At 26.6% G+C, this 12901-nt stretch overlaps 2 protein-coding genes across 5 annotated transcripts in view; one reads left to right on the top strand and one right to left on the bottom strand.

Annotated features, from left to right (window-relative positions):
- The window catches only part of LOC107451909 (uncharacterized), a 12492-nt gene extending 4935 nt beyond the window's left edge, over positions 1–7557 (bottom strand). The window contains exons 1-5 of the mRNA XM_043038664.2: positions 7228–7557; positions 4402–4463; positions 3020–3085; positions 2887–2922; positions 44–178 (exon numbers count right to left, since the gene is read on the bottom strand). Coding sequence (XP_042894598.1) covers positions 44–178; positions 2887–2922; positions 3020–3085; positions 4402–4463; positions 7228–7267 — 339 coding nt within the window. The 5' untranslated portion in view covers positions 7268–7557. The remainder of the gene's footprint in view (positions 1–43; positions 179–2886; positions 2923–3019; positions 3086–4401; positions 4464–7227) is intronic.
- Positions 7558–8561: 1004 nt separating this feature from the next.
- LOC107451913 (acyl-coenzyme A synthetase ACSM3, mitochondrial) overlaps positions 8562–12901 on the top strand; it is a 31348-nt gene continuing 27008 nt past the window's right edge. For 2 of the 4 annotated variants that reach the window (XM_043038667.2, XM_043038666.2), the window contains exon 1: positions 11997–12647. In XM_043038667.2, coding sequence (XP_042894601.1) covers positions 12417–12647 — 231 coding nt within the window. In that variant the 5' untranslated portion in view covers positions 11997–12416. Of the gene's footprint in view, positions 9243–10721; positions 11052–11996; positions 12648–12901 lie in introns of those variants that run through there. The other 2 variants (XM_043038668.2, XM_071183170.1) reach the window with 2 other exon arrangements.

Here is a 12901-nt window from a genome sequence, read left to right as displayed (position 1 = left end):
AAGGAACTTTAGATTATTTCCGTATATATTAAAAAAATCCTACTTCTTTGAACAGTCTGTCATCAGAACTATCGTAACATTCCTTCATGGCTTTACCAATCGGTTTCTGACTGTTAGAGTGTCCATATTCTTCAAACTTCGTGCGGTCTACTGTCATTTGACCGTTGCTGGCAGTAACCTGCAATTGAACTTGTTTATGCTTAGCTTATACTTAAGCACACAGAGGTTGCAATTATTTGCACTTGATCTTAAATTGGAATCATTTTGTCAATAATAATAATATAGGGGGATAAGAAATAATAGGGAAAAATATAGTGATCTAATTTAATTGCTTTTGAAATTACCTCAACCAGAATTACGCAAACAGACATGAAAATATCTGAAAAGTATTTACAAACTTTCATAATAACCATAAATATTTGGCATCATTGCAGAGCTGTTAACGCACCAAAAATGTTTCAGCTGTGGGCCGCAATTCATCTGCTGATATTTTTCCCATTACTTAAGATATTTTAAAATGACAAAGCTTTATGGGACTCGGAAAAAGCCCGTATTTCCAAAATGGAAAAAAAAAATCCATTCGATTCAGATCTGGTGAGCATCGAGGCTTTTCTTGTGCATAAAAAAACAGTCCATGGATCCCTTTTGTGTATCATTAGATCCATGTGCTGAAAACAGTCTTTTGTGAAGATTCATTTTTAAATAGTAAAAAAATTTGAGTCTAACGAAATTATAACATCTTACAAAATTTGCTTGCAATAAAAATATTTAGTTTTTAAATTTAAGTTATTTCTTGTAATTTCTTACTTAACACAAAAAGTAAATTTTGTCACTATAAATAAATTTACTGATCATCAAAATAATTACTTTGACATTAAAATGGATATTTTAATAATAAAAACAAATAATTGTGTTACAAAAACTTTACATATTTTGATCTCCTATATGAAAATGATGCTCTTGAATTTGGAATTACTCATACTAGACTAACTATAGTTTTCATTAATCAACATTCCCGGAAATGTGTGAATTGACATCAAAAATATAGTGCTAACTTACCAGAAATATAGTGCTAACTAAACCAAAACTTACATCGAGTAAAAATAGCAAAGAAATATAGTATAAAGGGATTGAATTATAGTTCCCTGTACTGAGAACCTGTATCTTGCTCAGAGAGTTACAATTATGGTTAACAAGGCGTGATTGAATGAGAACTAAAATTTCTGAACGTTTTACTCGTTGCCTTAACGAGAAATCATTGACGAAGTGTTTTTCATCTGTTGGAATCTTAAAATTAAAGACTCCTTTTTTTGTTTTTAAAGTTAATATTAACTAGTTAAAGTATTGCATAAAAAATTAATTTTAAATAATTATAATTTTTCAAAATAATTTGATTTAAAAATCTCGGTACACTAGGTACTTTTATCAAATTTGGTTTGCTATTATATGCCATATGTATATATATATATACATACACATAAAAATTTGATAAATATTAGTTTTTTTTCTAAAACGGAACGAACCACGAATACTGTAATAAATTCAGATAACTAGTTAATCAATAATTTAAGGAACTTTAGATTATTTCCGTGTCTCTTAACTCCGGAAAAAAAGGTAGTAGGTTCATGTTATGTTTTGTTCATACTACAACAACGAAACTTCTTAGACGGACACTGTTTATCAACTTTCTAATCTTAATGAGGTATGCCTGCTTGCCATTGTTTAAATGAAAATATGATTAAATGCAGCATAATTACAGTTAACTGAAAATAATAATAAAAAATTAAACAGTGAGCGAAAACCTTGCAAAATGGGAGAAAAAAAAACGAGAGATGAGAGAAAATTTGCCAAGTGTGGTAACAAACTGCACTATTTTTCACTAACGAACAATTTTGTAGGTGTTTGTAGCAACTTTTTATCCTAACTAAGTAAGATAAAGGGACTTTATTGAATAGACATTAATAGTTCAAAGTAATTTAACATTTTAAGATAACAAAGTAGTTTAACAAGCTTTTTTTTAAAATAAAAATTAATGTTTTTCAATTATCATTTATTGAAAACCGTTTTATTTGACCTTTCAGATATTAGCATTTAAAATTGTGTATTTTACTAATCAAATATTTTTCTTATATCCGCAGATCGGAAATGCCTTAGTACTTATTTAAAATAATATTTTAAATAACAATAAATAAATTTTAAAATTTATGATGTATGATTTTTGATTATGATTTTTTGACTGATTTTTAAGGGCTGCAAGTTTCGTGAGACTTTTAATACTTGGAGGATCAAGAATCAATCTATAAAAGTCTCAGTTTATTCAAAGAAATTCAACAAGGTTTTCTGCGGATATATTATTTCTACAGGATTAAGATTTCGATTGCATCGTATTACCCAAAAATCTGATCATTAAATCGAAAGTTATTTGATATTTCGTTTCTTCCTGCCTATTGCATTACATTTCGTCAAACGTCGGCAATGGCTGTTCTTAAATTAATCCAAAGACTTAAGGCATGCTTTTTGTATCACCAAGTATCTTAGAATGTGAATATATGATCAAAATACCTTATTTCAAACGCATTTCCATGATTGTACAATGGATGAATAAATAACGTGCCTTAAACAATCACCTTTTCTAGGTTTCGAATTTTTTTTAATAAATTATTTAACAACTAATTTGATGCATTCTATAAACTGAGTTGAATGAAATAATTTGTTTATTTAGTTTGCCTAAAAAGTAATTATGTATAAGATTCTTTTGTAAACACTCTGACTGAAAACAACTGTATGTGAATCAATATAAATTGTCATAATAAAAATAAGTATTTATGTTATACTTAGACCATTTTGATACGAATAATATAGAAGAGAAAAACATTTTTTACTCACAATGACTCCATTATCTTTCATCACGTTATTGTAGCACTATAAAAAGGACAATAATAAAAAAAAACAATCGTAATAAATTATACTGAAATAATTCTGAACACAAACGCATAAATTTTAATTTTGTTTAACTTACAGTCTTCACTCTTGCTACCCTCAAGACTTTTGATGATTCGTAGCAACTGGTAAAAGAATTGCCCAGCTAAAGAAAACGAAATAAATTTTTAGTACAACGGATTAATATATTGACACTAATTAAAATTTAAAGTGGCTTTCTGAATTTCTAAGTACGATAAAATTTTAAAAAAAATTCGAAAAATAACTTACTAAAACTGCCCGTAAAATTCTTAACAATTTCGTAAATTTCTGGATTTATAATGATAAAAATAAATAACAGTTAGAATTTTAAAGCTGTTCAGTACGGAAAATGCTTAATTTTTAGATTTTTTTATAATTTAAAAAATAACACAAATAATTTTCTTCCAAAAGATTAAATATTACGGTTTTTAACTCAAATTGAACATTAGCTAAAACTAAAGAAAACAAATTAAAATAATTGGAAATTAATATTTCTAATTTTTATATTATTAAATTAGAAAGCATCAGGTTTCAAATTTAATATTTTTTGCTTTATTTTTTTAACAAAACCTGTGCATGTTATAATTTAATTTCAGTTATATTTTTATTTGTTAATATTAACTATGTTATTATTAGTGTTAATTATTATGTTATTATTTAATTAATGTTATTATTTAATATTCAAATTTTTTTAAAAATCTTGAAAAATTAAAATGGCATGTTTTTTAATTTATTAAGCTTTGCGAAAATTAAGAGAAAAAAACTAATGTTTTTTAAGAAAAATTGAAGTAAAAAATTCAAATGTAAGCTTTATCACTTGAAATTCAATTTCGGAAGGAAAAAAACGAAATAAAGTCTAACGTCATGATACGAATAAGTTTTAAAAAAAGCATAATATTTCACCTTTTCGAAGAAAATAATTTGAATTCATTTTATAACTTAATTTTTAAAATAAAATTTTTTTTAAATGCTTCAAAGAAGATTGAAAAGATTTTTTGCATACTTATTATTAGGGGTCTGTAAAAAATTCAAAATTTCTCGGTGCCAGGTTAAATTTTCCTCAAAAATTCCCCGAAACTGAAAAAAAACCCGATTAAATTGTAATGAAACATTGAGAACTAGTTACGATTTGCAAGACGTCGTGACGACTTGGCATCGAGGGTTTATGGACTCCTGCTTGATGTATAATACAACGGAACAAGTAAAAAAAAAAAAAAAAAAGAAAGAAAAGAAATTAAACATTGCATGTATAAAAAAAATTCGAAAATGTATTTGAAATTCAGTATGGTATAATAAACATTTAAAACACAAAAAAGGGAAAGATATTTTCTTAGTGAATTTCGTTTTAATTAGGCAACAGTTTTGAAGAAATGGATATGGATTATTATTAACATAGAAAGTATTCACAGTTAGTTTGCTGTCATTTTGAAAAATACTTACATCAGCGTCATACTTTCCCTTTATACAATCCAGAACAGAGCTGTTATCAGCTGCCAGTATAACTGCAAAGTATATAAAATTGAATGAATAAATGAATCGTTGGACAATAGACAAAATAAATTAATTATTGATTGAAATTTTATGTTCATCTTAATGTTTAAAGTTTAGTGATTTAATCAAGTTGAAAATGAATCTTAGATCTAGAAAAAAAAAATCTAATCACATTTTCACACAAAATTGGGTCGGCTGCTCAGCGACTGTTATAAAATAAAATGATTTAGTAAATAAATTAATGATTTGAAATTTTCGATAAACTTTGATAGCATATCTCAGAAGTCCCCATATTCGTAGCTCGTAACTTCCATTTTAAGCATTTCAATCTAAGTCATAAACTGATCCTTATAACTTTTATCCTAATGTGTATTCTAATTGTAATTTTTCCACAGAATATTCAAATATATCATTCTATGTAACCAAACAAACTAATAACATATAACTTTATAATCTAAATAGAATAATGAAGAACACTCTTATATAAATGCTATTCTGATAAATATATTCTGATATATATAAAAGCTATGCCCTTTATGCATATATTTAGCATCCTTGTAAGAAATGAAGTAAAAACAGTACACTCATTTCTGACAACAAAATGTGGGGAAAACGATGTTAAAATCTTACGAATGGTGAAGGCTGGATTGGAAACATCAAAAATCAGTTTCCATTTCTCCCTGCTTCCTCTGACAATCAAATAAATTACGCTAATTCAGTCCTTTTGCAGCCTTGATTCATTTTTTTTTCAATTGTTTTTCTTGCTTTAATAATTGTTTTTAAACTTAAATGTGCATATTTTTATGACTTTATTTTTAACTGGGATTTTAAAAATTTAAGTTAAGGGTGGCCATTATGGAACACCGTGTATAAAAGACAAATATTGCATGCTTCATAAACATGTTGTGTTTATAGTCTCGTTTTTTTTCTTGAAATGTTTGTATTGCAAAGTAATTGAATTTATCTTATTTTAGTAAAAATATCATATCGTAAAAGTATTATCATATATCTTATTTAGTATTCATCATATGGTAAAAAATCAATTTCAAACAAATATGAAAACAATTCAAATTTGAAAGTTAAAAGTATTTTTCTTTAAGCTTAAGTAATAATGTAGTTGATCCAAAATTCATGTATCTTTTTTAAATACTACACTAAAGTAATGAAAGATAATGGATCGGTTATGAGTGATCTTTTTAGTCTTTAATTAAACTGTTTGTGTCAAAAAGGTATGACATTATCTTAATGTAAAAAAAAAACTTAATTTTATTATGAAAATTGATATTTGTTTTCAACCTGTCATATTCAAAAATTAATTTCCGTTTGCATTCTCAGGTTGATTGTAACTTTTGAAAATAAATAAAACAACCACCATGGCTTGACATGTTTTCTTTTAAAGTTAAAAATATGCAATTTCAAGATTAATTTTTGGCTTATGATAATTTAAAATTGAACAAATTAAATTAAAAGGAATTATTTTTAATAAACTTTTTAAAAATGGAGTAAAGAGATTTTTTAAAATTTAGCATAACTATCTTCTCGTTCGTGTCAAAATGACGGAGAAAAGCTTCGCCCTCTATTTCTCATTCCCGTTCAAAATTAATCTATTAAAACAATCTATCTATAAACACAAAAGTAAACAATATAAAGTTAAAACAATCTGCTTCATATGCTCGGTACTATTTTTATTTCTCAATCTGTACACCATATGACAGTACTCGACTATTTGTAATGTGTTTAGTTGTTTAATTTTAGCTAGATATCATCAGTCATCAAACATGTAGGTTTGCGCTTAACCCAACAATTAGGGATGAGGACATAAACATACATAAACGTAGTTTTATATAACTTTCTTGAATAAAAAATAGGCACTTTTATGACTGTTTTTTTCCCTTAAATTATGCGACCATTTAAGAGGTTAAGGCGAGAGTTTCGAAGAAAATGCGACCTAGTTTTCGGAAGCAAAACCATAATAACACAATTAAATTCGGAACATTAAAATTTTTTAGAGACGGACATCATTTATCACTTGGAAATAAATAAGCTTTAAAATGTCTTTTAAGAAGAAAACTAAACTGAAGTGAAAAAAAAGTTACAAGTTCTAAAACATATTTCATACTTTTTTTTTCCAATTCATATTTTTTTTCTTTTTTTTTTTAAAAAAATTAACAGTTTTTTTTAGATATTTTATTATAATATGAAATGTAGTCATAAATAAGGAACTTTATCTTCAAAAACAATACAAATAGTTCAAAAATTTAGATGTTGTCTTTGATATAGTAATTAATTTATAGTGGTGCAATAAATTCATAAATTAATAATTTTTTTAAAAAAAATATTAATACAATGAAATGCATTTAAAATATTTGGAATTTAAGCATTAATTAATTAATTTATTTTAAACATTTGTATATTTTGTGTTATTTTTATTTTGTAAATCGAAACCTATTTACACCGTATTTAAAACGCGAGTTTTAATAAACCGATCTGTCATGCATTTGTAGTGTTATTTTTTTAAACCTACAATATAACAATTTATTTATTGTTATTTTATTTATTATTTTTTTAGAACTATATTAATAATTTAAAACTTTATATGTAGTTTTTTCCATATAAAAATCTAATGGTGGTAATTTTAAATGAATTAATAATGCAATTAATTCAATAGCTTAAAAAAAGAAAATTAATGCCATACTTTAATGGTTCTATAAAATAATAATAACACAATAACATGATATTATATATAATGAGATAAAATTTCAAAGATATTCTCACCTCCAATACAGGCAACAAAAACAAGCAGCTTAGTAAACATCCTCACAAAAAGTTTTTAAAAACCTAAATAATTTATTATCCAACTGAAACAAAGTTGCTAACTGCCTATATCACACGACAGAAAATAAGTGCAACTGTAAGTGTCCACTCTATCCGCATCTCTAAAGGCAATTTCTCCAAAAATTGCTCGAAAAATCCTCGTGTGATATAGAAATCACGGTTGTCCGACATATCTGCAATTCTTATCCTGAATATCTGCAATATCAGGCAAATTCTTACTTGAGCCAATCAGATCGTCTGCAGCTTATGACGTTTCATTTCATTTTCATTTGTAAACAAAATATGGCGACTAAGAGAATTCGAATGGAATAATGATATGACACAATTTTTTATTAATACGATAAAATTGAAAGATCATTTATGGAATATTAAATCACCCTTATACAAGATTTGAACTTAGAAGAGGGTATCATACGATGAAATTGCAAATAAAATGCAATTGATGTTCCTTCAACATGCATGCTATTTTAATGGAGGTAAGTGCAGTTAACACTTTATCTTAGATTTTTAATGTATTTATAATTTACTGGAAATTTTATTTTTTAAAGAAATATAATTTAATACTGTAATTAAGATTTATATTAACGCAAAATAGTTCGAAGTTATTCCAAAATGGCAAAATTTTCTGTTCCAAAGTTTGTTCTACGAAGATTTAGTCATTGCTTAGAATAATGATTTGTAACGAATAATATGCTCTTTTTGCAACTATTGTCAGACTGTAACAGTTATTGAAAACTGCTAGGTTATAGTTTTCCATTTTTTACCAGAGCTCTCAGCGCTAGTTATAGAAATGATGCAAAATGTTAATAAGACTTAATAGGTTATAGTTTTGAGAAAAAGAATAGCGCTTGTGATTTGATTTTTTTCAATGCTTGAAAAAAACTCAAAAAATGTTTTTATATTTTAATATCTTATTTTCATATTCTAAACGTTATCCACAAAAAAAAATGCAAAGATCGAGAAATATTCATTATTTTTAATGATTAGCAAGAGCATCAAAGCTATCGCCAAATTGATGATTTTTTGAAACCAAAAAGTTAGTTTATTCTTTAAATATTGCAGCTATCTGTTCGCTTTATAATCAAGGTCATTCTTTTTATCAAGTTTGTATGTATAATTAAAAAATTAAGGAATTGTTTTGAGTTTAAGTTTTTTTATATTATGGCTGATATTATTAGATATTTTTAAGAACTAATAAATTTCAAGCTTATTGTTATTCTTTCACAACAAATTTCTGATTGCTTTTGATAGAAGCTAGTTTGATATAGCTAATAGTTTCTTCTAATCAGAAGCTTTCATACAAATAATTACCAAGAAACTTGCCAAATTTTCTTGCAATGATCTACATGTAAAATTTCAACCTTTCTTTTTATTTTACTTCTTTTAGATAATTTTTAAGCACTTATCAATTTCGCCAGCGCCAGCGATAATGTCGCCAATAAATAAAACAGTAAACTCAACTGTTTTATTTTTTTACTTGAATAAATAAATAATAAAATAAACGTGAAATAAACAAACAAATAAAAATAGCTGAATTTATTTGTTCCGTCAAAAGAAATGAAAAATGGATAAGAACCTTTTTTATTTCTATTGATTCCGATAACAGAAACATTAACACAGCATCGGGCGCTGTAGATATCACACCATATGCAGGTTATTTTTTATTATTTCAGATTTCAATAAATATAATAAACTACCAGCCCTACATTATTCATTTTTTTTTTACCATTTTTAAAGAAAATTATAGAATAAAATACAGAGCAAGTACAAGAGTAAACTTTTTTCTTTCTTCTCTATTCTCATAGATGGTAATGATTTCTCCTTCTTTTGAAATCTAACACCCAAAACAAATCATGCAGGTGCAACATACGTCTAGTGCTACAAGGAAATTTGAATGTGGTTTTATCTGGAGGAATATATTTTTACAAACATTTGTTGCAGAAATAAACAATATGGTATCAGATTTTTCTTTATCTATTAGGTTGCTTATAAGATTTGATTAAAGTTTTACTTAATTTTTCATTTAAACACTATTATATAAATTACAAATCTAATTTAAATATACATTTGTTGTATATTCAAATTTTGTCATAAATTTTGTCATTTTTGTCGACTCTACTTGATCGCATTTTAATTTATGAAGGTGGTGCTGCAGATTGGATAAAAATAATTTATTGATTATGCAAACGTGTTTGATAATTTGAAAAAAAAAATATAAGTAAATAAAGAAAATGTTTTCTATCTCTTTTTTGAGAAATTTATTTAGTAAAAACAATTGCTTATGATATATTCATAGACATGTAATTGTTAATAGTTTGATAATTTTTTTGAGTATATGATTTGATTTTTAATAGCTTCAATGCAATTATTTGATTCATTACTTTTCGTTTTTAACTTTACCCTTTAAATTCAGGTCTTCAAGGACAAAAATTTCAATTTAATAATTTTGATTACTGAAAAATTTGCTTCCTTCAGTTTTATTTTCATATTAACAAATTTTGATTTTTTTTCAAATAAACAAGAAACGAATAAAATAGTTTTTTTTTTACCTAAATTGTATCGTCTTTAATTTACTAAATTTTTAAATTAATAATTTTTTTTTAACATTTTGTTTTTAAAATGAATATATTTTAACTAAAATATTAACAGATGGCAGCACGCAACAATAAATTAAACAAAATTTTACCCATATAAATTATAGTGTTTCAGAACTGTTTATTTGTGGGATTTTATATTGAATTTATTAAAAAAGAATAATAATATATTTTACAATTCTTATTGTATATCGTGCAAAAATAATGACTTTGATTTTAAATTTCATGTAAATAAACTTTTAATATTTTTTAATTTTTACTTTAGTGCTGCCATCTGTTTAATGAAACATAAACTAAAATTTATATATTTTGCTAAAAATCATTATTTTCAAATCATTCATTCATTATTCTTAAAACATAAATTCTTATGGTTACGCTAATTTTTTTACCTGTAAAATTAAAAGTATAGAATGAGAAACTGATTAAAGAGCTAAACCTAAAAAATGCTCATTAAATAACTCAGCTCCTTAGCTTGTGAAATGAAACTTTTATTTCAATTAAATTGTTTTTAAACTATTTGATCTTCTAAAACAAAATTTACTGAGAATATTTAGGTTGAAAAGATAAAGCCCCAAATTTTGTTTTGTAATTAATCTGTGATATTATAACGGGGGAGGGGTACTTTTTTTTAAAGCAAATAAGTCCCTCTCTACCCTTTCAAAACCTCTCTCAATTTTGTCAAATAAAGTGAAGTAAAATCCTTTCAGATCTTTTCTCTCTCTCGGCTTAAAAGATATTTTCATTTCAAATAAATTGTATTTAAATCATTATATAATCTTTAAATCACTTAGTTATATTAGAAAACTACATGTGATATATCTGTTATGTGGTAATAATAATAAATGGTTTTGGATTCCTAGGTAGAATGCAGCAAACAATCGCAATTACATTCTCCTGTTTTTCGTTCATTTCTAACGGATAATCCTCACAAACCACAGTTAGGAACAAATTTGTACTCTTCTATGCTGAGCAGAACAGAAATTATTAACTTGAAAGCCTATAGATAGATTTGGGCACCATAGGCGGCCAGCCGAGAAGCAGGTTTATGTTTTTTCATGGCCACTGAGTAGAACAACACCCCTTCCACATCATCCGGAGGTCCACAGGAACCAGGCCCCTCGAACACGGAAACCAGACAGCCGTCCAGAAGGCGCGTAACGCACACGTGAAGTAAGTTTGCAATAAGTTTGTACTCCTTTTTTTTCTTTTCTTGCTAACATTACAACACTATTAGGGAATTTTTCCGCACGAACAGCTCCGTTGATCCGCCAAACGCTATGAGTAAGTCGAGGGTTCGAATCCTGCCATAACCATGGATGTATATGCCCCACTCTAATTTATGCTATCTTTTCTTCGTTTTGACAAGGGCTTATAAGCCGCCTTTGTAATAAGTAGTACATACGCCTGCATAATTAAGGGAGCAATTCTTTATTGGTTTCACTGGTTTCAAACTGAAAACTCGTGAGAAACGATTACGTAATCCTACTTTCCTCCGTATTGTACAGTCACTCGAAAATTTTTTTAGGAACGATCAGTACAGTTCTCTCTGGCCTACCGGTATTGCTTACCGGTATACTTGACAAAGGCTTATAAGCTATACTTACGTAGTTGAGCACACAAGCCTGCACGTATGTGTACTGATAAATGAACAAAACTGTGGTTGCCAATAGCAACCTAGACGTTCTGTCTCAATATTTCTAACGCCTTCACTGCATTTTTAAGAATTGATAAGAAATTCGAGCTTCCATGCATCATTTTCAAACAGATGAACCTCTTTTTTTTCTCTCTCTCTCTATTTTCTTATTTGAACTTCAAGATGAATTGAGAATTGTAAAAATCTTTTTAGTATCCTCGCTGAATTCTGAGAGGATATATGAAGAGCAGGAAGAAGATTCCAAATAGAATTTGATAAATACATCCAGTAATAGGGTTTTTATGGCGGGTGAAATTAAAATTGTTTACGGAGGAAAAAGAATTAAAACTCCATTTATACTCTTTCCATATTTCCTCTTTCCTTTATACAATTATTGTTTTACCAAAGTGTGAACGTTTACTATCTCTGAACAGGAAAAAAACAAACAAACAAACAAATAAAATCAAAAGACTTGTTACGAGACACAAAGTAAAAAAAAATTTACAACTCATACTAATTCGTCGATTTTTGATAACGTGCTTAATTTTATAAAGAAAAGCGCATAATCATTATTTGCACGTTATCAAACAAAAAGCTCAGTGATAAAAATAATCTTTCTAGAAATAATTCGATTCTTTATTTTCCTTTGGTGATAATTCTTTCAGTTTGGATGGAAACTGTATAAACGTAACATTACGACAGTTGAAAAGATCAAAGTGTACTCCATAGGAAAAAAAAAACTACCATGTCATTAATTTGAAAATGTACATATAACAAAGCTTTTTTTGTTTTTTTCAATTATTCGTCCTAAATATATTTTTTTATTTGTTTAAATTTTTGAATCTCAGCATTCCTATTTATGTTTAAAACAATTAAATTCTGAAAATCTGAAAGAAATAAAAATGAGATTTTATTCGATTAATTATTTTTCGAAAAAGCTTTTCCAATATCGTTGTACGACAAAGAGAATTCTATTTTATAATCAAGTTTGTAAAGTGTTAATTGAATGCCCCGGGAAACGAGGTTTGTCTACTGTATTAAGGGTAAAAGATCAATCGTATCGAAATTCTGATGTTCCCGAAAATTTCAATTTTGCATCAGATGTAATAGATGAATGGGCACAAAAGGAACGGGTAAGTTAGTTTTTATTATTTTTTATAACATAATGTGTAACCTTACGCTGTGAATGATATGCTCCAAAATTTAAAATTGTCTTGTAATAACATTAAATAATGTAAATATGTTTACTTTGTGCACTGATTTAGCGGAAATTTGAACGTAAAACATGGAAATATCAGTAAAATTTCTTAGACCTTTCTATTCTTACCAAATCTGATCTTTAATTTGTATTGTATTTGTATTGCATGTATATATATATATATATATA

Source organism: Parasteatoda tepidariorum, chromosome 7 (genome assembly GCF_043381705.1).
Source record: "Parasteatoda tepidariorum isolate YZ-2023 chromosome 7, CAS_Ptep_4.0, whole genome shotgun sequence".
NCBI lineage: Eukaryota > Metazoa > Arthropoda > Arachnida > Araneae > Theridiidae > Parasteatoda > Parasteatoda tepidariorum.
Note: the sequence above shows the minus strand (reverse complement) of the source record. Positions and strands in the feature narration are given on the sequence as shown.